This window comes from Hemitrygon akajei, chromosome 22 (assembly GCF_048418815.1).
Source record: "Hemitrygon akajei chromosome 22, sHemAka1.3, whole genome shotgun sequence".
NCBI lineage: Eukaryota > Metazoa > Chordata > Chondrichthyes > Myliobatiformes > Dasyatidae > Hemitrygon > Hemitrygon akajei.
This window is the reverse complement of record NC_133145.1, coordinates 40,798,525-40,823,720: the sequence shown is the minus strand read 5'-3', so window position 1 is coordinate 40,823,720 and position 25,196 is coordinate 40,798,525. Positions and strand designations below refer to the sequence as shown.

Genomic DNA, 25,196 nt, shown 5'->3' with positions numbered 1-25,196 from the left:
TAATTTATTTGACTTCAAAAAAATTTTTTGGAACTACCATTGAAAGCTTCTAATTCTCAGCTTTTCTTATTTGCAATATTTTTAACTTCAAAGTATTTTTAAGATAATTTGTACTATATTCCAGTCCTTTGAGCTGATTCGGAAGTACAATTTCTCAGGGGCTATATTTGCTCCTGGATGGGTTTATGAGACTCTGGATAAGGAACGCTTCCATCAAAACCAACTGAAGTAAGTTTTGAATTACAGAATCTATGACTAATATTACTGTATTTATAGATAAGTTCTTTTAAAACCTGCACATTTACGCAAATGGTATTTACTTCTCAACATCACTTGCAACTTTATGATAAGGTAACTTGGATTCAATAGTGGAGAGACTTGCGTAAGGCAGTGTTTGTTGTTTTGTGGTATCTGTAGAGGACAACTATATGTCCTCTTGAAAGAGTAGACATGCTGGGTTTACGAAGAGGGAGAAATCGATAGGACTGGTTGGTGGTTTTCCTATCAAATATCAACCAAACTCTCTCATTTATGAAACATCTTAAAAACGTAATTGATAGGTGTTGGATTTTTATAGTCTGGGAAACACCTTGGGCAGTTTATGATACTAGTATGTAAGTTGTCAAAGATCAACTGAATTGATCACGTTTTTTAATATTATGCTTTGGGATCTGTTGCCTCTCTAGGTTCTGGAGTTTGTTGATTGAGTACTTGCACAGTCACAGGATCTGCACGCTACCCCTTGTCACATCATTTTGTCAAGGCTTTGGGAAGAATATTTACAGGAATGGAGAGGTAGGATTTGAATGAACCACTTAATGGTGCGGATTTCACTCTTTCACCTTCTGTGTACAGTTTTCAGTATCGTCACAGTGAGAATATTAATCTCAGTTCCAATTCACCTACTCTCACTATTTTTCTTTAATGTGTTCATCTGAGCCATGGTGATAAAAGCTCTCTCTTGGTCTTCTGCTTTTTGAGCTCTGTCATCTATGAAGTGCTGCTAATTGTTACCTCTGCTGCACCTGAATGTGAAAGTGGGTAATGGGGGCAGAGACTTCTAAGTAGGTTGCTCTTGGTAGTGATCGTTGTTACGTGGAACCAGCAATAATAGATGTGGAATGGAGTCAGGATATTATTGGAAAACAACAGAATTTATCAACACTCAAGGAGAAACCTAGAAAATTAAACAAGCGACTAACTTAAAACAGAGTTAACAGCGCTATGCGTCTATAGCTCCCAAACAGTTAAACTTAGAAACAATTCTTAACAGAGTCTTACTGGAGCACAGTCTCAGAATGTCAGTTCAGAAAGTTTCAGGAATACACGGGGGGATGGAGAGGAGAGACTTTTAGATTCGAAGTGTAGCAAAGAGACGGAAATTCAAAATACAGCGATGAAGCGAGTCTCGCAGACAGACGCCAGAAATAACCACCGTACCTTTCTGAAGGCGATTCAGCAGACACACAGTACCCAAAAAGTGAGAATTTCACCATGTAACTGACAGGAGACGTCCCTTTTCCAGGACTGGTCACCACACACCCGAGACCTTGCAGGGGTTTACCAAAGTGGGTGCCAAAAATCCTCATTTAGAGGATCCAGTTCCACGACATATGAAGTAACTCCAACAGTGATTTGCCACAGGATGCCTTCTTCAGTGAACTACCACACCCAGACAAGGGTTAACACACATGGTAATCACAAAGGTTTTCCCTCGCCAGAGAACCCACTCCTGTGGATTAACTATGTGACAACTGCACTTTCATAGCTGAATGGAATCAAACTCACCATTACGGGCTACTTGGAGAGAGTCCAATTAGTGATCTCTTTGTCACTAGGTTTCTTCTGTTTCAAACCTTTTCTCTCCCCTCTTCTCTGAAACTGCAGCAACCATGAGAGTCATTTATCAATACTCTGGATCAATCTCAACTCACCGCTTTGGGCTACTTGGAGAGTTTAAACCAGCGACCGCACTCACTGGTGTCTTTCCATGACCGAAACTATACTCGACTCTCTGGAGCAATCTGTGCTGCTTCTGTTTTACTGTTGGGGTAGGTCATCGCGTGACACTCACAGAAACAAAGTCACAGATTTCCAGTACATCACGTACCGTCCCAAGAATAGATTCTAGGGTACATAACACACAGATTCCCAGTACATGACGTACCGTCCCAGGTGTTGAAACTGGGGTTCATAACACCATCATCAATGTGCTGTGCTTCACTCATCCTGATTGATTAAGAATAGTCTAATTAATATATTCCTAGCTTGAGTCATGTAAGTTTGAGGTGATTAGGAAGGATGTCTCCTTTAAATGTTTACAATCCATGTTTTTGTGTTCATTTGGCTGATCCTATTACTCTCTCACTGATGACACCGGCTCTCTCCAATATGTTGATGGTGGGAGATGTTGTTATTGGTGCTATTATGAGACTGATGCAGAGAAGATCTTTACCTGACTCTCGTGCAGCATGTTATCAGCAACTTGTCTGTCCGTACTCTGTCCTGAGCCGGCTGCAAGTTGCCGCGGGATGTTTAATTTTTGAAGGAATTTTGAATGGAGCTTTACGTGGTAGAATCATTAATGTTCTGAGGTGCAGAGGGATCTGGTGACCCAGTGCATAAATCACCAAAGGGCTGTATGTAGGTACTACAAATATTTAGTAAAGTTAGCGATATTGCTATTTATCGTTTGGGAAAATGGATTCAAAATAAGGGAGACACAAAGGACTGCAGACTGGAATCTGGAGAACAGACGACGCCATTGCCACCACCCTCCACCTGGCCCTAACCCACCTGGACAAAAAAGACACATGCGTTCGGATGCTGTTCATAGACTTCAGTTCAGCATTCAACACAATCATCCCTCAGAAACTGATTGGAAAGCTGAAACTGCTGGGCCTAAACACCTCCCTCTGCAACTGGATCCTAGACTTCCTGACTGGGAGAACTCAGTCAGTCTGGATCGGGAGCAGCATCTCCAACACATCACACTGAGCACGGGGGCTCCCCAGGGCTGTGTGCTCAGTCCACTGCTGCTCACTCTGCTGACCCACGACTGTGCAGCAATACACAGCTTGAATCAGGTCATCAAGTTCGCCGATGACACGACCGTGGTGAGTCTCATCAGCAAGAACGACGAGTCAGCTTACAGAGAGGAGGTGCAGCGGCTAACGGACTGGTGCAGAGCCAACAACCTGTCTCTGAATGTGAGCAAAACAAAAGAGATGGTCGTTGGCTTCAGGAGAGCATGGGGCGACCACTCCCCACTGAACATCGACGGCTCCTCCGTTGAGATCGTTAAGAGCACCAAATTTCTTGGTGTTCACCTGGCGGAGAATCTCACCTGGCCCCTCAACACCAGCTCCATAGCCAAGAAAGCCCAGCAACATCTCTACTTTCTGCGAAGGCTGAGAAAAGTCCATCTTCCAAACCCCCTTCCTCATCACATTCTACAGGGGTTGTATTGAGAGCATCCTGAGCAGCTGCATTACTGCCTGGTTCGGGAATTGCACCGTCTCAGATCGCAAGACCCTGTAGCGGATAGTGAGGTCAGCTGAGAAGATCATCCGGGTCTCTCTTCCCACTATTACAGACATTTACACCACACGCTGCACCCGCAAAGCTAACAGCATTGTGAAGGACCCCATGCACCCCTCACACAAACTCTTCTCCCTCCTGCCGTCTGGGAAAAGGTACCAAAACATTCGGGCTCTCACGACCAGACTGTGCAACAGTTTCTTCCCCCAAGCCATCAGACTCCTCAATACCCAGAGTCTAGACTGACATCTACATCATGTATTATTATATTGTGATTTGTCCTCTACTGTGTCTATTGTCTTGTTTATTAATTATCGTACTGCCCTGCACTGTCTTGTGCACTTTATGTAGTCCTGTGCAGGTCTGTAGTCTAGTGCAGTTTTTATGTTGTTTTACATAGTCTAGTGTAGCCTTGTGCTGTCTCACATTGTCTAGTGTAGTTTTGTGTTGTTTCATGTAGCACCAGGGTCCTGGAGGAACGTTGTTTTGTTTTTACTGTGTACTGTACCAGCAGTTCATGGTCGAAATGACAATAAACCTGACGACTTCTGCTGGAGGAACTTGGGTTGAGCAGCATCTACGGTGGTGGAGGGGTGGGTGAGGAGGGTGGAAACTCTGTATCAGTCTTGAAAATCTACCTGGAAAAGGCATGTAATTCTGAGAAAAGATTGGGTAAGGTTAGCTCGTAGGAGCTGGAGTTTAGAAGAGTGAGAGGATATTGTTTGAAACATGAGGGGTCTTGAGAGGGTAAATGCTTCCTCTTGGGTAGAACCCAAAACTTGGGATCACCCCTTCTTAAGATAAATGGTTCATCCAATTAAGATAAATTATTCTTTTCCTGAGAATCCCGAGAGTTTGAAAGTTCCTTAAAGTTCGAAGGAAATCTTTGAGTATTTTTGATATGGATAAATACTTAATAAGCAAGGGGTGAAAGGATACTGGGGTAGACAAGAATATGCTTGCAATTGGAGAAATCGACTAAGTGAGAGATAGGGTTGAGGGGCCAGGTGGCCTGTGTTTCTAATTTATATGTTCATCTGTAATATTTAGTGTCCGTGCAGCTTTGTTCATGACCTCATAATAGCGAAAGGTCATTTATAAAACATCTGGAGATAACTGATTATCAACTGTTCCCAGTGTCTCCACTGTAGAGTTCTCCGCAGCACGTCTCACAGCAGAGACTCGATGGTTAGTCTCTGAAAATCATGCCTATGCTTGTTAAACTCCGATATGGCTCAAGTTACTGAAAGGTGCTTTTCTTGACCCCTTCCGACCTATAATTGACAGACTGCTATCTTGATGTTAAGGGTAGTTTTTCTCATCGTACAATTTTAGATGCAGCAGAGACATTTGTTTGGTTTGAGAACAGATGCTGTACTTGTGCGCCAAACTAAAGTATGTTAGTTTTATCCGAGTAAGGCATAGTTTTAATGTTCTAACGATGCATGTAGCATGCACCATAGACATTAGATGCCTCTTACATTTATTTAAGAATTTATTTTCTTAAGATTACTTTCAAATTAACATTAAAGGCCATCTGCAAACACTATTTAACCTAATGGGGATCTAACACACTGGGGATCCATTGATACTCAGTTGTAAGTACTCCTCAATCATAACTATCTGTTTGACGATCGGGATTACACTCTTCTTTTATTTAGGACTATATGGGGCATCAGATTTATTCTTCTACTTACCTGAATATTTTATTGCCTTGTGAAAATAATTCTGCTCATTATAATTTTTCTCCTCCCATCATTACTCTGATTAGAATGGCTCAGGAATGATTATTGCTAAATGAATATCCAATAATGAGTGTAAATGAGCAGCATTCTTTTCAGTTTTCAAGTAACAGATCTCATCCTGTGACGTTAAAAGTGTTATATAAATTGCCATTAACTGTTTCAATAGAGAAAGTACCATCTGGGTTAAGTTTAAATATTGATGATAAGAAGAAAACTTTTGGCACCGCGACTCAGAATGAGGAAAGGATAGATACTCAAATAGCAAGTCACAGAAATAACAGCATTTGTTAAATATTTCTTTTATAAATATTCCATGTAGTATTTCTTCCTTGGGGAATATTTCTAAATTAAAAAAAAGTTTTGTTGAATGTGCAAAATACCAAATTTCAGAGCAAGCAGAGATCTCTGCAACCTGCAGGCTAAGCATAAATTAGTACATTGACTTACCAATGTAATTATCCAAGATCCCCTTATTGTATTGCTGCATATAATGTAGAGTGACTTCAAAGACATTATCTCATGTTTGAATTGGGATAACTTAACAAGGGATCAATCTAACGAACCCGATCCTTTGATGTGATAATAAATCTGTACTCTTTTCTTGCACTCTGTTATTTTTATGTCTCTATTGGACACTTGCACAAATTAGATTAGATTGGTTTATTATCGTATACACCAGGGTGCGATGAAATTCTTTATTCACATGAAACTCTCAGAGTAAACAGTAACCATGGTAATAATAAATAGTACCAATAAATGCAAAGTTAAGCACAAAACAGCAAGATGGTAATACTGTAGTACAAAAAGAAATGCTAGAGTGACAATATTGGAATAACTGGGAGACAATGAATTAAGAATCTGAGATCTTGGCAGCAACGTGTGAAGCTGGGGGCCAGAAGTCTGATAGCAGTGGGGAAGAAGCTGTTCTTATCTGGATGTCCAGGCTTTCACCCTCCTAGCACGTAGAAGAAAGAAAAAGAAAGGATAGGCCTCCTTGACAATACTGATCCCTTCCTAAACCAGCATACCGCAAAGAAGGACTGGATGGAAGGAAGTGACCAGATTGTGATGGACCAGGGTGCTTTTACCACTTTATAGTTCCAATGCTCAAGGGCAGTGCAGTTGCTACACTGGGCTGAGAGGCAACTTTTCAGGGTACGTTCTACAGCACACCTTAGAAGTTTGTGAGAATTCTTGTGGACAACCAAATATTCTCAGGCCCAAGAAAATATACACAGAATGCTGATATACTTTTTTGATGACTATTTCAGTGTGAAGGAGCCAGATGAAGATGTTGGTAATATGGAACTTGAAGCAGTTGACAATCTTCATAACAGCTCTGTTGATGATCTGTTTACCCACCCTACCCCATCCCTGTTGCAGATGTTAAGGGCTAGGGTGTTGTTCTTACACCATGGTACAAGGTTTGCAATTCCTTTCTTGATTCGGTCTCATTAATGTTGTTAATCCAGCAGATATGGTGGTGTACTGGCAAACTTTAAAGAGCAAATAGAACAGGGGATTGAGCACACATTGTCGAGGATCAGGGTGAAATTTTAAGCAAACCATACAAAATACTGGAGGAACTCAGCAGGTTGGGCAGCATCTATGGAAATGAATTAACTGTTGACGTTTCAGGCAGTGACCCTTCTTCGAGACTGAAAAGGAAGGGGGACGATGCCAGACTAAAGGGGGAAGGGGAATGAGGATAGCTAGAAGGTGACAGGTGAAGCTAGAGAGGTTAGATGAAATTCGAATCAATGGAGGCCTGTTAGTTAGGATGTTTAGAAGTTAGTTGAAGATGGGGGTCCAAGGCCAAGGACCAGAAGATTAGAGATGAACTTGTTTGTTATTTTGGTTAGTATTCAATGAATATCATATCATTCTGAAATGAGTATTTTGATTGTTGAGGTACAAGGGAGGTGATGTCCTCAGACTTCATTTCCCCCTACACAAAATGCAAGGAATCAAGATTGTCTAGACCAGGGGTGGGCAACCTTAAGCACAAATGATTTTCTAGCATGTGTTATTCATTAAGTTGAGGCAAAACTTAATTAGATGTACTTAAATGGATAATTCCCATATTTCAAGTTTTTTATGGAATTTATCTGGCCCACCGTCCACTCATTAATACAGTATGCGATCCGGCCCACAGAGGCAAAAAGGTTGCTGACCCCTGGTCTAGACGGCAAACTTTTGAAATACCTCTTTATACACTACTATAAATACTATTTTAGAATATCTGTGTGCTATTTAAAAGCAGCAAAATTTTTTTTAAAATTCATACTTTAAGACTGTATTCATATATTTGATGCTTGGTGAACTGAATTTTACTTGTTCTTACCTGTTTTGACCCAAACACAAGAGTGTGTCGCAGCACTTTCATGTGCAAGTAGTTACTCAGTGACAGAACTTATCCCCCTGACTTAATAGGTTGTGGACACAATGGTGACTGGGGACGCACAGACCTCTAGGCCAGGACTCCTATGCAGCAGTTAGATGAAATGTTAAGATAAGGCACTGTCTGTTCCTTCAAGCGAATGTTATAATATGTGACACACTCTTTCAGGAAAGAGCATGGGTTGGGGTGTAGTGGGGATGGGCTTTCCTGGAGCTCTGGCTAATTATCTTCAACAGTTACCACTAGCTGGACATGTAACCCATCTCTCTTATTCAAGTCCATGTTTATTTCTGAGAAATACCTAGTTAATGTGAGTTGTCCCAATGTCAACTCAGTACTATGAAATCTTTTTATACTGGGAAGTTATTCAGTCATAGTTGGACTAGTAGTTGACTCATTCAGTATTGCCTTAACTTCTCAGAACTTGAAAATTTCTCTTTCAGGGTTGCTGCTTTTCTTGCATTACAACTGTGTTTATGCTTTCTAAACTTAATTGGCCATAAAGCACCTTGGGACTGGCTTGAGGTTTTGAAAGACTCTTGAATAAATGCTGGCTTGTTCACTTTTGCAATGAAGGTATTCCTTATGCTCTGCTGTGGGTATGATTGAAAATGATCTGGAAAATGAACACATTGGCTGAGATTACAACAAAACAACGTAATGATTTAACACGTTTATGTTTTAAGTTTAGCCAGTATAAATTGGAGTTAAGTGCTTATTTTGCTCAAAAATTCCTGTCAACAGTCTGTGTTAATTACCACCATCATTTTCTGCAGGTGGAGACTACTGGAAATTGGCTTAATCTAAGCGCTCAGGAAATTCAACCTTTATTTGTTGATCAGCTGCCAGATCAAGTTGACAGTCTAGTGAAGACCTATGGGTGTTCAGAAGATGCCTGGAATGGAGGATGCAGTTTGGTAATTAAGGGGTTAATCCCTAGTACCAGGCTGGAAGTATCTGTAAGGTTAGCTCATGTACAAATATTTATAGATTTATTGGTTTCTTAACATCTCCTTTTTGTTGCCAAGGCCAGGTTTGTGTCTGATAAATCCCTGAGATAATGTGTTATTCTGGTGCTCTCTTAGCACTTCGTGCTCTTATACTGGGAAATGAATCAGTCAATAGCTGGAATGGCACTTAACTCTGTTGGTAATGCCTTAGCATCTCAGAATTTGGCAATTTTTCCAAATCTAGGTCGTGATGTAATTTTCTTTCAGTTCCATTTATAAAATATTTATACTGTTTTTGATAGCTAGAAGCAAATCATTGAGTTTACACCACTTTCATCAATGATTGTAGCAGATGTGCACCCTGTACTTATTATAAGACCTTCTAGTGTATCACTGTATTTTCTTTGGTAAAGGGGGAAGAATTTGTAGTTTGGCCAATATCATGCTTATAGCAATTTGCTAGACAAATTTTCCTGTAAATCTGGCTGGGTAAATTTTATTTTTAATTTCAGAGATACAGCACGGTAACAGGCCCTTCCGGCCTAATGAGCCCTTGCTGCCTGAGCACCAATGAACCTGTCTTTGTATTGTGGGAGGAAACGAGCATCCCAAGTAAACCACGTGGTCAGGGGGAGAATGTACAAACTCCTTACAGTGACAGTAGCAGGAATTGAACCCAAGTCACCAGCACTCTAAAGTTTTACTAGGCACGTGCCACCCCAATTGTGTATCTTCAGGTTGAGTCGCTCGCCAAGTTGGCTTTGAGCTCCTCTTCTTTTCGTTGCTGAATATGTTGAAGGCTCAGGTGAAAAAGAATATTCTTTTCTTCCCATTGTTCATCAAGTCGGGCTAAACGTCTTCTAATATTTATAGCCTACTTTATTTTCTCTTTTACTCGCTCTTGAAAGAGGCTGCAGCAGTAATATTGGTCACATTATAAGACTATGTTTACTTTGGAGTAGTTCTGCTTTTGCTCATTTACCAGGACACTTCTCAGTTTTTCAGAGGAAATATGATTTATCAAGTGTCCCCTCTCAAATAAAGCTTCATCTTACAGTTGTCTGGCCATAGTAATTTGGTTATTAAAATCTAGAATTGTTATTATTTTATTGATAAATTAACTTTTCTGCTCTTTCCCCTGATCAAAGTAAATTTATTATAAAAGTACATATATATCACCATATACAGCCCTGAGATCAATTTTCTTGAGGGTATACTCAATGAATCTACAGAATAATACCCATAACAGAATCAATGAAAGACCATTCTAACTTGGGCATTCAACCAGTGTGCAAAAGACAGCAAACTGTGCAAAGACAAAAAGAAACAAACAATAATAATAATAATAATAAAGTAAGCAATAAATATTGAGAACATGAGATGAAGAGTCCTTGAAAGTGAGTCCATTGGTTGTGGGAACATTTCAGTGATGGGGGCAAGTGAAGTTATCCCTTTTGATTCAAGAACCTGATGGCCGTGGGGCACTAACTATTCCTGAAGCTGGTGGTGTGGGTCCGAGGGCTCCTGGACCATCTTCCTGATGGCAGCAGTGAGAGGAGATCTGGGTGGTGGGGATCCCAGATGATGGAGATTGCTATTCCAACATTTTAAAGATCTTAACTTGTAACTTGGGTTCTTCTACAATTCCTTGTGTATGATGTAATATGGGTTTATACAGGAAAAGGTGTTTGCAGTGGAAGGTACCATTTACGTTGTAGGAAGAAGTTATTATGAGCAGTTTTATGTTTTTTTTTTGCCCTTAACTCTGAGTGGAGTCATCAGGTTGCCGTTGTGACGGCGTTTTTTAGCAGGCTTTCTTATTTTTACGAGGCCAAGTTCTAGCTTGACACTCAACCCAGCACGGATGGAAAGCGTGCAAGGGAGCCGGCTGGATTCGAACCCGGGAGCCTTCGCTCCGAAGTCCGGCGCTGATGCCACTATGCCACCAGCTGGCTAGTTTTTGATTTGGTAACCACTTATCATATTGAGGTCATTTGATTTGCTGTGTAGCATGAAATACTATGATGTTAAGGGCTCTCTGAATGAAAATGAACTTAATCCTCTGATATACGGTGATGTTACCTTTTAAAGTTTTGGATGTGCATTCAGTGTTGTGAAATTCTAATATTAACTGCTGTCATGCGACTTTCAAACAAAGACCATGAAAGCAATAGAACAGTGACACAATCTTTTTTTTGTATTATTTAAATTTTTATTTTAGAAGTACAGCTTGGTAACAGGCCCTTCCAGCCCCAACGAGCCCATGCTGCTCAATTACACCCTTGTGACTAATTAACCTACTAACTTGCACATCTTTGGAACGTGGGAGACAAATGGAGACAAACCCACGCTGGCACAGGTAGAACTAACAAACTCCTTAACGGTGGTGGTGGGAATTGAACCTGGATCTCTAGTGCTGTAATAGCATTGTGCTAGCAATTATGTTCAATTACCACAGTCGCTTTCTTTTAGCAAGCTGATTGCACCCTTTATTTTAAAAATATTTCTCCCAGCATTGTTTATCCTTTTTATCCAAATTCGATATGTAATGATGCCTTTTTAGACTCAAAGATCCTTTTCAGGAAATCTGTTTTCCTGACTTTAATAAAGAAAGGCAACTGCGTTTATCTTGAATTAGTTGGCCTAATCTGTTGGCAACTGAGTCTAGAAAGTCCTGTGTGTGACAGAAATTGAATTTATTAAATACTCCCCAGCATCCATTTTATTAAGTGCTAAACACCACCTATAGAAATATTTCAAACTGACTTGTCAAAACAAAACAAAACTCCAGTCTTGTGTTTTGGTCTCTGTGGTACTATTTGGAAACATGCCAGCTCATTCGAATTTTTGTTCCTTGGTATTGTTCAGTGATCTGGAGAAGATAGTTATATATCATCAGAAGTTAAGACATTGAAGTTAGCATCTTGGAGAAAGCTCTGTCACATAGCGGCAGGAATGGGAGTACTGCTGTATCCTCCAGCGAGGAAGCTCTTTTAAACTATCAATAAGCGAACCTGTGAGGGTTCAGTTGTAGCTAAGTCTGTTTCTTGCCTCATTTATATGTCTCTTTATTCATCTTCGATTATGCTCATTATAGATGTGTTTCTAGATTGAAATTTAAAATTAATCAATTACAAAGCATATTTTGAAGTAACACACAAAATGCTGGAGGAACTCAGCGGGTCAAGTAGCATCTATGGGGATGAATAAACAGTCGACATTTTGGGCTGAGACCGTTCTTCAAGACTTGGGGGACGGGGGAAGATGACAGAATAAATCGTAGGGGTGAGGGGAAGGGGGATAGCTAGAATGTGATAGGTGGCCAGGTGGGTAAAAAAAGTAAAGGGCTGGAGTGGAAGGAATCTGATGGGGGAAGAGAATGGACTATAGGAGAAAGGAAAGGAGGTGGGGACCCAGGGGGAAGTGACAGGCAGGTGAGAAGAGGTAAGGGGTCAGAGTGGGAAACAGAAGAAGAAGGGAGGAGGAGGGAATTTTTTTTGTACCAGAAGGAGAATTCAATATTTATGGCGTCAGGTTGGAGGCTACCCAGACAGAATAAAAGGTGTCGTTTCCCCACCTTGAGGAAGGCCTCATCGTGGCACAAAAGGAATCTTGGACCGACACACCAAAATGTGAATGGAAATGGGAATTAAAATGTTTGGCCACAGGGAAGTTCCACTTATAGCAGATGGAACAGAGGTGTGCGATGAAGCGGTTCCCCTGATTTATGACAGGACTCATTAATGTAGAGGAGGCTGCATCGGGAGCACTGGATACAATAGGTGGTCCCAGCAGATTCACAGGAGAAGTGTTGCCTCAGTTGAATGACTGTTTGGGCCCTTGAGTGGAGGTGAGGGAGGTGAATGGGCAGGTGTCGGCACTTTGGCCACTTGCAGGGAGTGAGATTAATGGGGAGGGATGAGTAGACAAAAGAATCATGAAGGAAGTGATCCTTGCGGAAAGTGGAAGGAGGTGGGGAAGTTAAGGTATGTTTGGTGGTAGGCTCCCTTTGGAGATGATTAAGGGAGTTGGAAGATAGGATGAATGCAGATATTTGGGAATTAGAGGCGATGTGGGTGAGGGCAGCATCAGTGGTGGAGGAAGGGAAACCTCGTTCTTTGAAGGAGAACATTTGTGATGTTCTGGAAGGGAAAGCTACATCCTGAGAATGGCAGAGACTGATAAAGTGTCACAGGAGTTGCCAGTCAGTGTGGTCCTCAACATCGGACTGCCTTCGGGACTCCAGCTCTGGATTTTTCCCTGGGGTTTTACTCCCAAAGACATCCCCATGAGTGGGTATCGCTGCAAGGCAGTGGAAGTTTGAGATCGGAGTTTTCCTTCTCTTAGATGAGCTTCCGACCACAGCTGACAAGCCCCATGTGCATGAAGTGACTGGTCTTAAAGCACCAGTAACCGTGCGTGCCCCTTCTCCTGTCAGTAGAAGTGGTTCTGCCAGGCTTAGTACCTAAGCCACACGTGAAGGTCAGGAGCTGAACTCTGTTGTCAAAGGCCGTTTGGGAGCATTTAATAGGTAGTGGGAGCTTGTACCCAAGACCAGCCCTGGCCATAATAACCTTAAGGTGGGAAGAGGTATAGTCATATTTTAAAGTGTAAACCAGCATGCAAATCAATGCTTATCATTCATAGGGAGCAGATTGTATGCCGGGGGGTGGGGGGAGGTGCACAAAAGAGCTTCTTATGAAAATTTTACACCTGTCTCTGGAATGGTCTTCAGATTCATTTTAAGCACCAACAAGTGGACTGGTCAGTTACTAAATGGGTTTGAGTTTAGCATGCTCTGCCCATTTCTGTGTAAAATTGCAGTTAAGCAGTCTCTTTCGGCTTTGGTTAGAAATTCTAACAAAATTGGTTCAGCCCTTGGTAGGTTGGATCAGTTGAGTTGTAGCTGCACAGGACAGTCTCTCATGTTGAATATTGCCTCTCTCTTCAGGAAAGGAATAGTAAATTCCTTCAGTAAGGAATTTCCAATAACACTTGGTGAGTGCATTTATAAGCCTGTAAGCTGAATCCTGAAAATAATTTGAATAAGCAGACTATATATTATTGCCCACTATTTTCCATTGAAGGTGTAAGTAAGCATGTCATATAGTCCCTCTCAACAAGTTTTCTGCGCTTTTTGACCACTGATTTGTCTAGAATATGCACAATGCCCAATTTTTCTGCTTGCCTTACCTTTTTAAGACGGGGAATGAGTAGGCAGGATTTTAGGCTTGACGTGTCATTGAGATGAAGTCTGCTTCTGTACTGCAATGTAATTATTTTATGAAGGTCATGAGGTATTAATGCATTTTACATATAACAGTTTGAAACAACAGGGAAAATGTTGATTAATTCAAACAGTTCCTGAAACATTAAAGGGAGATATTGTATTGCCTCCTTATTTGACCCAGAAGAGGTTTACTTCCACTGAAGTACCTTTGCAAGGAGTGGGTGGTCACTCTGTAGATATACCAGCTGATCACTCCCTGGACAGCGAGGACATTGGAGCATACAAAAACATGCGAAGACCCCTCCCCCTAAGCCTGCCTTACTATTTGATATGAGTCAGATTTAGTTTTTTGTCATATACACTAGGGTGCAATGAAATTGCATGCGTGAAGCTGGTAGAGTAAACACTACACGGTAATAATAGAAGCAACACAGAACAACTGTGATGCGAAGATAATAGTGGAACCTGAAGTAGTGCAGAAGAAGGCTAAATCACTAATAATGGAATAAACGAGAGAGAGAGAGAATGAAGAGTCTGAGAACATGGCAGCACCACTGGGAAGGGGATGTGTAAAAGTTGATTGGTTCAAAAGTCTGCTACCAGTGGGGAAGACAATGATTTTGAGCCTGGATATCTGGGCTTTCAAGCTCCTGTTTCTGCTCTAAGAAGGTCTGAGAGTGAAAAGGGAAAATTCAGTCTACGCAGGATTCCTTGATATTGAAATTCCCCAAAACCCTCCAATTCCTTGATCTTTCAGATATTTATCTTTATTTTAAAAAGATCTAAATGATCTGGCCTCCACCATCTACTGAAGCAGAGAATTCCAATGTTCACTTCCCTCTTCCAGGGTTTCAGAATTAGGTTTTTAGATCAGAAGCTCAGTCCTTTGTCGACTAGTCTGGTAACCAACCACTTTACTGCAGAGGCATTCTGTGAAGACTGATTTTAATAATGCACATGTAGTTAAAGATTTATGTTTTGCAGTATTATTTTTGTGAAATTGCTTCACATTATGTAAGTATTCTTCTGAATTACGTGGTGTTAAATTCAGTCAACCTTGCTCCAACAGGTTATTTGGTTTGCAGGTCCAGAGTCCTCCCAAACTTTTTGTTGCCTTTATTTACAAGCTACAAGATGGCAGTGGAGTCAGCGTGAGTCCAGAGCTAACGACGTGCCCACTGTCACAGTGTCCTTCTGACAAGGTTTCCTCAGTCAATGGTACGTGACATGGTTTTGAATATGCATGTTAGCTCTAAGTTGTTGGCAACAGTAGATACGTTTCACAAAGAAATCTGTAGTCATTATAAATATGTGTGTAGTTAGTCTGCAGCACAGAGCTGGGTCCTTCAAGCCCACTATAACCATCCTGACCCTGGAGTACTGATCAGTACTAATCACATTTCACTCTTGGATTGTAGCATACTGTCCCTTGGCAAGTTTGTTGGAAGGGAAATCAGGACTATGCAGATGACTGTCCATGCCTCTTGACTCCTTCACAATATAAAGGATCACGTAATAATCTGCAACCATGGCTGCTTTAATAGATGTTTGAAAGGCGGCCATAATGGACTTCCAAAGAACCTTCCTATTATAGAGTCATAGACAACACAGAACGGATACAAGATCTCTGGCCCAGTCAGTCCATGCCAACCACATTGTCCACCCAGCTCGTCCCAATTTCCTGCATTCACCCCATAATTCCTCTAGGCTGCACCTATCCATTTACCTATCCTAATGTTTTTTTAATTAATACTATTGTACTTTCCTCAACCACTTTCTCTGGAAGCTCATGCCATATACCCACTACCCTCTGCATGGAAAAATTGTCCTTCAGGCACCTTTTAAATCTTTCCTCTCTTCCCCCTCAACTTATGTCCTTGACTCCCTTACCCTATTGTCACCTTATCTATGCCTCTCAATTTTAGCTACTTCTAAATGCCTATTTTTCATAAGTTTCAGGGAGTAAAAACCTAGCCTGGTCAGCGTCTCTATAACTCAGGCCCTCTAGTCCTGGCAACATTCTCATAAATATTTTCTGCACGCTTTCCAGTTGAACCACTTACCTCCTGTAAGAGGTTGACCAAGTCAGTACGCAGTAATCCAGTGTGGCCTCAGCAGCAACTTATACAACTGCAACATAATGTCCCAACTCCTCCACTCAGTTCCCTGACTGATGGCCAGAGTGGCCTTCTTCACTACCCTATCCACCTGTGACACCGCTTTCAACAATCTATGCACTTGCACTCCCAGTTTTCTGTTCCAAGCATCTGAATTTTCCTTTCCGCAGAAGAAGCAGATTAAATGCTGGCTAAATCTGTACGACCACAATATTATTTCTTAATTCATCACCATTTAGCATTTGTTGTGCTTGAGCACCAATTTGGCAATGACAAAATCAGGCTGGGTTTACATTAGAATACTGTGGGAATAGTGAGATAATCTCCTGTCTGCTGAGCTGGTGTGTTTACTCTGCAAAATTTGTTCCAAAACAAACTGCTTTGCCTGTGTTTTTTGTTCCCACACATTTGGCAGTTCTGACATATTATATAATTTAAGTGTGCAATAGTCTGGCAAGTGTACCTTTGATCCAAGTATAAAGATTTTGTTCAGTGATTCTGTTCATTCCCTGTGCAGAAGTCTTTGTCCTTGCACACAGTTTCTTGGTAGTTCCAATTCCACTTTATTAGCTTCAAGTAGTCCATATCTCAATAAATAGTTGCTACGTGCAAGTTATTTTTAAATGAGAAGGAATTCTGGTATATGTTTGATCAGGCAGTCTAATCAACACCAACAAGGGTATTAGTTATAATTTTGCCCACAATAGTGAATGAACAACAAACTTTGCTTATTACTTCGTTGTCTCACCAGGATTTTGCAGAGCCAAAAGTGTGCTGAGCTCTTCATGGAATGCAAGCTCACAATTAGATAGAAGAATCCTCACTGAAATACACAATTAAACTAGACAGAATGATAGAATACTTAATTCAATGCCTACTTATGTTCAGAAAGGAGAAGAAAGAAAAATTGAATTGTGACAGTGGATAAACAAATTTTTTTTGACACGGCAATATTTGCAGAAAAGATTTACCCTTGTGAAGTTAATTTTCAGTATCAGACTGGTGGTTTAGCTTGAGAAAAATCACACTTGTATTTTAGTGGACTTGCTCTTAAAGGTAACTCCCACAGTACAGCTGTTTGGGTAATGGAAATATGCCCTTACATAATTCACCAATCACTACCAATTTTTAAAAAAAGCCTGAGATTCAAAATAATAACTGTTCTTATGGAATTTATGTGGGGAAAATGTAAATGCAGAATTTACTTCTGATTAACTTACATTGCTTGACATAGGTAAAGGTGTCTCATATTGTTATTTGGAGCATTTTCTGTGCATGGATTTATTGTACCTTTGCTATATTGAACATGTATTTAGAGAATAAGCACTGTCATGTTTTTTTTCTTGTGAATACATTGAGATACACTCAGCAATCCTATATTTGGTACACCTGTACACCTCGTTAATGCAAATATCTAATCAGCCAATCATGATTCAGCAGCTCGATACATAAAAGCATGCAGATGTGGTCAACAGCTTCAGTAGTTCAGGCCAAGCATCCGAACGGGGAAGAAATGTGATCTAAGTGATTTTGACCGTATAATGGCTGATGGTGCCAGATGGGGTGGTTTGAGTATCTCAGAAGCTGCTGATCTCTTGGGGTTTTCACGTACAACAGCCTCTAGAGTTTACAGACAATGGCGTGATAAACAAAAAAAAAACATCCAGTGAGTGTCAGGTCAGTGGTTGACAATAGTTTGTTACTGAGAGAGGTCAGAAAGGAATGGCCGGACTGGTTCAAACTGACAAGAAGGTGACAGTAACTCAAATAACCATGTGTTATAACAGTGGTGTGAAGAAGAGCACACAACACGTTCAGTTTAAGATGGCGCTTGTGAGACACAGTGACGTCCTGCTGGCAGCAAGCAGAACTATTAACTGCTCTGTTCGTCACACTTTTCTGGTGACGCTCACTGCAAAATCAATATCCTGTACCTTCTCTTTTGGAGTTCAGCTTTCAAACCGCCTGTATGACCCGCTGTTTTTGCGGTGTAAGCTGAAGTCTCGAAGGTGCAGGACAGTTACAGTGTGGTGTGTCTGGCCCGGATCGAGGCGGCAGAGCCCGAGCCCAAGAGCAAGAAATGAGTCAGTGTATGGGCATTGCTGGAGTGGACTTGGAGCCATTTCAAACCAGCAGCAATGAGGCGAAGCAGAATTGAGGTGGTGGGGCCTGGGCCTGAGAGCAAGAAACAAGCCAATGTCTGTCCAATTTATGCACTGGGCCAGATTGGAAAGGTAGGGCCAAATCGAGGCAGCGGGTCCCGGGCCTGACAGAGTATTGAAGTGGCAAGGCCCGGTTTGAGAGTAAGGAACAACCTGCTGTTTGGGCTAGATGCTGAGGCAGGAGGAGAGTGATGGGCCTGTGTTCAGCTCACTGCTTGATAAAGTTTCCTTATCTTTGCACTGAACTGCAGATGTGGCCTGCAACTAACAAGCTCCTGGATCGGCTGTAATTGGCTTTGTGGCTGTGGACTCATTTTTGTGAACTTTGGTTCTGAATGTTATTTGCCTACTTTTATAGTTTGCATGACTTACTCCTTTTCTGCACATCGGGTGTTTTGAGGGCCTTTCCCAATAGGTTCTATTGGGTTTCTTTGAATGGCAGTGTCTAGGTGAATGTTGAACATTTAGACCTTAGGTTAAGAGTACATAGTTCCTTAAGAGTGGAAACACGTGGATAGTGGTAAAGAAAGCACAAGGTACACTTGCCGTCATTGGCTGAGACACTTATCTTGAATTATGTCTTCTATCTAATCTCCAAAGCAATCTATTGACAAGCTTCAACTCATTTAGAATGCTCCTGCTAGACTTTTCACCAGAACCAGAATAAAGGAACATATTACACCCACTCTAGCATTAGCTTCCTGCATCTTTTAGAATTGATTTTGGATTTCTCTTGTTTTTAAGGCTCTTAATATTCTGGGATCGGAGTACATCAGAGAATCACTTTCATTTTATAATTGTGCTTCGGTTCTCATGTTTTCCTCTGCCATTCTCTTAAATTTAAAAAATCTCCCTCAAAAGATAGTTGGCAGGTCAGCTTTTTCGAACCACGCTCCTAAACTGTGGAATTCAGTATCTGAAGCTATTAGGGGTGAAGACTAAGTTGACTCTTTTAAATGCCAGCACAAAACCCATTTATTTAACCTTGCTTTTAACTAACATCTTTTAGTCTTTGATTCTCATATTTTTATTTATTTTCATAATTGTACTTTTAGCCCTTTGTAAATCACTTTGAACTACATCATCTGTTTGAAAAGTGCTCTATAAATAAAACTGTTGTTATCATTATTATTTGATAGCCGATACAAAGCTTATCAAAGATTACGGGGGGGGGAGGGGATTTTGATCAGTCGAGTAAATTGGCTGAGTAATGGCAAATGTAGTTTAATTCGGGTAAGTGTGAAGTGTTCTATTTTGGGTAGTCAAATCCAGTTAGGACTTTGGCAGTGAGCACCAAGGGCCTTGGGAGTGTTGTAGAACAGAGGGACCTCAGAATTCAAGTAAATGCTTCCCTGAAAGTGGAGTCACAGGACAGGATGATGAAGATGGCGTTTGGCTTGCTGTCTGGAATAAATCACGGCAAATTTGGGAATTCCTATTGTGGTTGTTTAGGATGCTGGTGAGGCTGCACTTGGAGCATTGTGCTCACTGTTTGTTGTCCTGCTATAGGAAAGATATTATTAAACCGGAGAAAGAGTGCAGGAAAGATTTACAAGAATGCTGCCAGTTAGTATGATGCTAATATAGCTCCAGCTGTCAGAGTTCAGTTGCAGTGCTGACTGTAAGGTGTTTGTACGTTCTCCTCTTGATGCTGTGGGTTTCCTCCCACAGTCCAAAGACATACCAGTTAGTAGGTTAATTGGTCACTGTAAATTGTCATGTAATTAGGCTAGGGTTAAGTAGGTGGATTACTGGATGGCTCGGTTTTGGCTGGAAGGACCTGTTCCGTGCTATATCTCTAAAAATAAATAAGTTGAAGAACTGAGAGATAGGGAGAAGTTGGGCAGGCTGGTACTTTATTCCTCTGTGTGTCAGAGACTGAGAGGCGATCTTACAGAAGTGTAAAAAATTATGAAGGGCCTAGATAGATTGCATGCACTCAATCTTTTCTCCCCAGAGATGGGGTATCAAGATCTAGAGGGCGTAAATTTAAGGAGAGAGGGCAAACTTTTAAATGGAGCTTCAAAAAGTGTGGCTGCCAGAGGAAGTGGTTGAAGCAGATACAATAAAAACATTTAAAAGACAGTTGTACAAATAAATGGAATGGAAATGTTTAGAAGGTGAAACACTGGCAAATGGGACTAGCATAGATGGGAATCTTGATCGGCATGGACCAGTTGGGTCGAAGGTCTGTATGATATTGAGTACAAAAATTGGGACATCATTTTAGTGTTGTACACAATGTTGGTGATAGCACATCTGGAAATATTGTGTGCATTTCTGGTTGCCGTACTACACCTGGGATTTGATTAAGTTAGAGAGGGCGTAGAAAAGATTCATGGGGCTGTTGCTGGGGCTGGAGGGCTTGAGTTTTAAGGAGAGACTGTTTAAGCTGGGGTTATTTCCCATGGAGCAGAAGAGGCTGAGGGCTAACCTTGTAAGAGGTTTATAAAATCATGAGGTGGATGTTCATAGTCTTTTCTCCCCCCAGGGTAGGTTAGATCTCAAACTAGTAGGCATAGGTTTCGGGTGCGGAGAAAATATTTAAGGAAGACCTGAGTGGCACATGTCTGCCCTCCATGTGAAAAGCTATAGGGAATGGGCTGCCAGTGGAAGGGATGAAGGTGGGAACAATTACAACATTTAAAAGGATTTGTGACGGGTACATGGAGAAGAAAGATTTAGGGGGTTGGCAGGTGGGGATAGCTCAGGAAGGCATCTTGATTAGCATGAATGAGTAGGGCTGGCAGACCGCTCTTAGTGCTGTATAACTCTGACTCTGCCAAGTTTCCGCAGGAGTAAGGCACCCTGAGTATTTGACTTTGAATATTTTTAAATCGATCCCCAATTCTTTACTTGGTAACAGTGAATACTGATGGTCCTAACATTCTTCCCATGCAGGCTCACGTTAATCTTGTTGGCCGCTCTCTGCCACTTTATAGTATTGGGTGGATTTTGAACAGGCTGAGAATTAATAACTATGATTGACTTCTCTGCAAGTTTACCAAATTAATGATTCCCCCACCCCCTCACTACCTCGCCTCTGTATTAATAGTCAGCCTTCATTATTATAGCCCAGACCATTTACCGAACAGTCCTCTTAGAATTTCTGCTCAGAGGAGTTAAATTACGTATGTGGACCACATATTTTGGATGCAAGTTCACGTGCAGCCAGTGTTGAAGCAATGAGAAGAGCAAAAATCTTCCCCTGCTAGTGTTGAAGGTTGCTACTGAATATTGAACACTTTGTGCCAAGCTATAGATGTCATTGAAATGCCCATTTGCTAGTACTAACTACCACTGTATCTTCTACCTTCATTGCACACTGGCTGACAACTTGCAGCTCATCGTGCTGCTTCTGTTAAATGCATTCAGTATGGTTGCATTAGATAATCAGTCTATTATAGCTAAATTTTCTCCAGAGTAATCAGCATACAGCATGACCCTTTAGCCATCCAGCAACGATTTGTACTCATCCTATACCAATCCCATTTTATTCTCCCAACATTTCCATCAACTCCAATTCTTCCCCTCCCCCTCCACTTTTCCCCCACAGATTCTATCACTTGCTGACATATTGAGGGGGATTTGCAGTGACCAGTGAACCTACCAGTATCTTTAGGATACGGGAGAAAACTGCAGTAACTGGAGGAAATCCAAACAATCACAGAAAATGTGTGAAGTCCAGATGGACACCATCAGAGGTCAGGACTAAATTAGAGTTGTGGTGTCTCCAAACATCTTACGAGTTTATGTAATATATTCACAAACTGCTGTTTCTTGTGCTTGCAGTATTGAAACCATTACCACTGCCCGAGGATAATGCCTTTGTTCAGAAGTTTATTCAGAATTATGCTCCTTGGAGCACTGAGGGATGGACTTATTGGTGAGTATATTTGGAAGCTTTTTTCAGGGTGAAATGTAGAGGGAATAAAGTAGAATATAATTTGTTGACCATAAGATGTGTTATCTCCTGTCACATGTCAAGTATGTTCAGGAAGTCTAGAAAATTGGCTCTTCAAGAAGGGAGATAGGCAGAAGAAAGAAAATGATAGGCCAGTTAGTCTCACCTCAGTGGATGGGAAGATGTTGGAGTTGATTGTTAAGGATGTGGTTTTGGGTACTTGGAGGCTCATGATAAAATTGGCCGTAGTCAGCATGTTTACTTCAAGGGAAAACCTTGCCTGAAAAATCTGTTGGGATTCTTTGAAGAAAAAACAAGTAGGATAGATAAAGGAGAATCGGTTGATGTTGTGTATTTGGATTTTAAGAAGGTCTTTGAGAAGGTGCCATACATGAAGCTGCTTAACAAGCTACGAGCCCATGGTATTACAGGAAGGAATCTAGTATGGATAAAGCAGTGGCAGATTGGCAAGAGACAAAGAGTGGGAATAATGGGAGCCTTTTCTGGCTGGTAGCTGGTGACTAGTTGTGTTCCACAGGGCTCTATATTGGAACCAATTCTTTTTATGTTATGTGCCAATAATTTGAATGATGGTATTGATGGCTTTGTTGCAAAGTTTGCACATGATGTAAAGATAGTTGGAGGGGCAGTTAATTTTGGGAAAGTAGCGAGGCTACAGGAGGACTTGGACAGATTAGGAGAATGGGCAAAGAAGTGGCAGATGGAATACAGTGTCAGTAAGTGTATGATCATGCACTTTGGTAGAAGAAATGAAAGGGTTGTCTATTTTCTAAGTGGAGAGAAAATACAAAAAAACTGAGACACAGAGGGACTTGAGAGTCCTTGTGCAGGATTCCCTAAAAGTTCATTTGCAGGTTGAGTCCGTAGTGAGGAAGGCAAATGGAATGTTAGCATTCATTTCAAGAGGACTAGAATATAAAAGCAAGGATGTAATATTGAAACTACTGGTGAGGCCCTACTTAAGAGTATTATGATCAGGTTTGGGCCCATTATCTTAGAAAGGATGTACTGAAACTGGAGAGAGTTCAAAGGAGGTTCACAAAAATGATTCCAAAAATGGCTTGTCATATGAAGAGTGTTTGATGGCTCTGGGCCTATATTCACTAGAATTCAGAAGAATGAGCAGTGACCTCATTGAAACCTATTGAATGGTGAAAGGCCTTGATAGAGTGGATGTGGAGAAGATGTTTCCAATGGTGGGAGAGTCTAAGACCGGAGGACACAGCCACAAAATAGAGAGGAGTCCATTTAGAATGGAGGTGAGGAGGAATTTCTTTAGTCAGAGATTGATGAATCTCTGGAATTCTTTGCCACAGGCAGCTGTGGAGGCCAAGTCTTTAAGACAGAGGTTGATAAATTTTTGATCGGTCAGGGCACAAAGGGATACGACAAGAAGGCAGGAGATTGGGATTGAGAGGAAAATTGGATCAGCCATGACAAAATGGTGGAGCAGGCTCGATGGGCCAAATGGCTTAATTCTGCTCTTATATCTTATGGTTTTATGGTCAAATGTTGCTTGTAGACATCATCCTTGTTAAACATTAAAACCACCTGACTGGAAAGTAATGGTTGGCATTTAAAAAAATCTCAATGGCCATTATAAAAGTTGATTTTTAAGTTGGAATTTTGGTCCAGGACAAATAGGAAAATTTATGAATTTTTATGTAGTTGTATTTCTTTAATGTATTCAAGGCTATTAGTTGACATCTTTTATAGAAAATTCAGTGATGTACTCTTATAGCAATCAATTGGTGTTTAAAGTATTAGCAAAAATCCTCCTTATTAACCATTGAATTTGATTTACTGGGGTCAGTGATAACATTAGTTTTTTGCATAATACTTGGAGGATAGGGGCCTTGCTGTGTGCCTGTTCATGTTGGGTAGTCTCTGAACATTTGTCCTACCTTGATCTGGAAGAATCTGCTGGAAGAGGTGCTGGAGCCTGATACAATTACAATACTTAAAACACATTTGGAATGTACTAGGATAAGGAATGTGAGGAGCAATATGGGGCTAATGTAGGCGAATTGGACTTCTGTATAGGCACCGTGATCAGCATGAGCAAGGTGGGCTGAAAGGTTTAACCTTATTCTATGTTGAACATATATTGAACATGACTTTTGCAAGCTTCTAACTACTGGTCAATCTCTTAACTCCACCCAATTCTTCAATTTAATTGCTGTTGGAAGCATCATCTATAACTAAAACAGTATTTTTAAAACTTTGATGACAACCAGAACTGCACAGAATATTCCAGTTGCACTCTCTTAGCTGTAACGTGATGTCCCAACTCCTGCGCTCAATGCGCTGTATGATGAAGGCATGTATGCTATATGCCTTTGTCATATTGTCTACCCATGTCACCATTTTCAGGGTACTCTGAACTTGTACTGCTCGGTCTCTCTATTCGGTGTGTATAAAATTCCAAAATACATCTCTTCACCCTCGTCCAAGATAAATTCCAAATGCCATTCCTTTGCCGACTGTCACAATTCATCTAGCTATCGTTGTAAATTTTAACAACCACCTTCACTGAATTATTAAAGACACCTGACTGAAAAGTAGTGGTAAGTATTTAAAGAACTCTCCATTGCCATAATCCTGTAGGAAAAGTCGCCAAAACTTGATCCTTAAGTTAATATTTTGGTTCAAGCAGTCTGGGAAAATTTGTGTATTTTAATGCACCCCATGCCACTAATTTTGGTATCATCCACAAATGGACCCAACACAACACCTGCATCTAAATCAATAATATACAAGATAAACAACAAGAAACCCGGAGGAGATCTCTGTGGTACACCGCTGATTATAGATCTCCTATATGGAAAAACAACCCCCTTTTTGTGTGTCTAATTGACTTGCTCACCCTGGATTCCACATAATCTCACCTTCCAGATCAGACTATCATGTCAGTCTTTGTCAAAAACCTTGCCTAAGTTCATTTAGACCATGTCTGCCGCTCTGCCCTGGACATTCCTCTTGGTCACCTATTGGGAATAAAAATACTCATGATTGCTCCTTCTGTACCAGTGGGAATCTCCTGGTGGCCAGCCAATTTAGTTTCACTTCCCTTTCTCACACTGACATCTCCATCTACGGTCTCCTCCACTGTCAAGTTAAGGGTAG

General features: G+C 41.1%; 1 protein-coding gene across 2 annotated transcripts in view; it reads left to right on the top strand.

The window, feature by feature from the left end:
* The window catches only part of engase (endo-beta-N-acetylglucosaminidase), a 64,166-nt gene that overhangs the window by 24,160 nt on the left and 14,810 nt on the right, over positions 1-25,196 (top strand). For both annotated transcript variants that reach the window (XM_073026067.1, XM_073026068.1), the window contains exons 8-12: positions 125-228; positions 687-795; positions 8,463-8,650; positions 14,936-15,084; positions 21,938-22,031. In XM_073026067.1, coding sequence (XP_072882168.1) covers positions 125-228; positions 687-795; positions 8,463-8,650; positions 14,936-15,084; positions 21,938-22,031 — 644 coding nt within the window. The remainder of the gene's footprint in view (positions 1-124; positions 229-686; positions 796-8,462; positions 8,651-14,935; positions 15,085-21,937; positions 22,032-25,196) is intronic.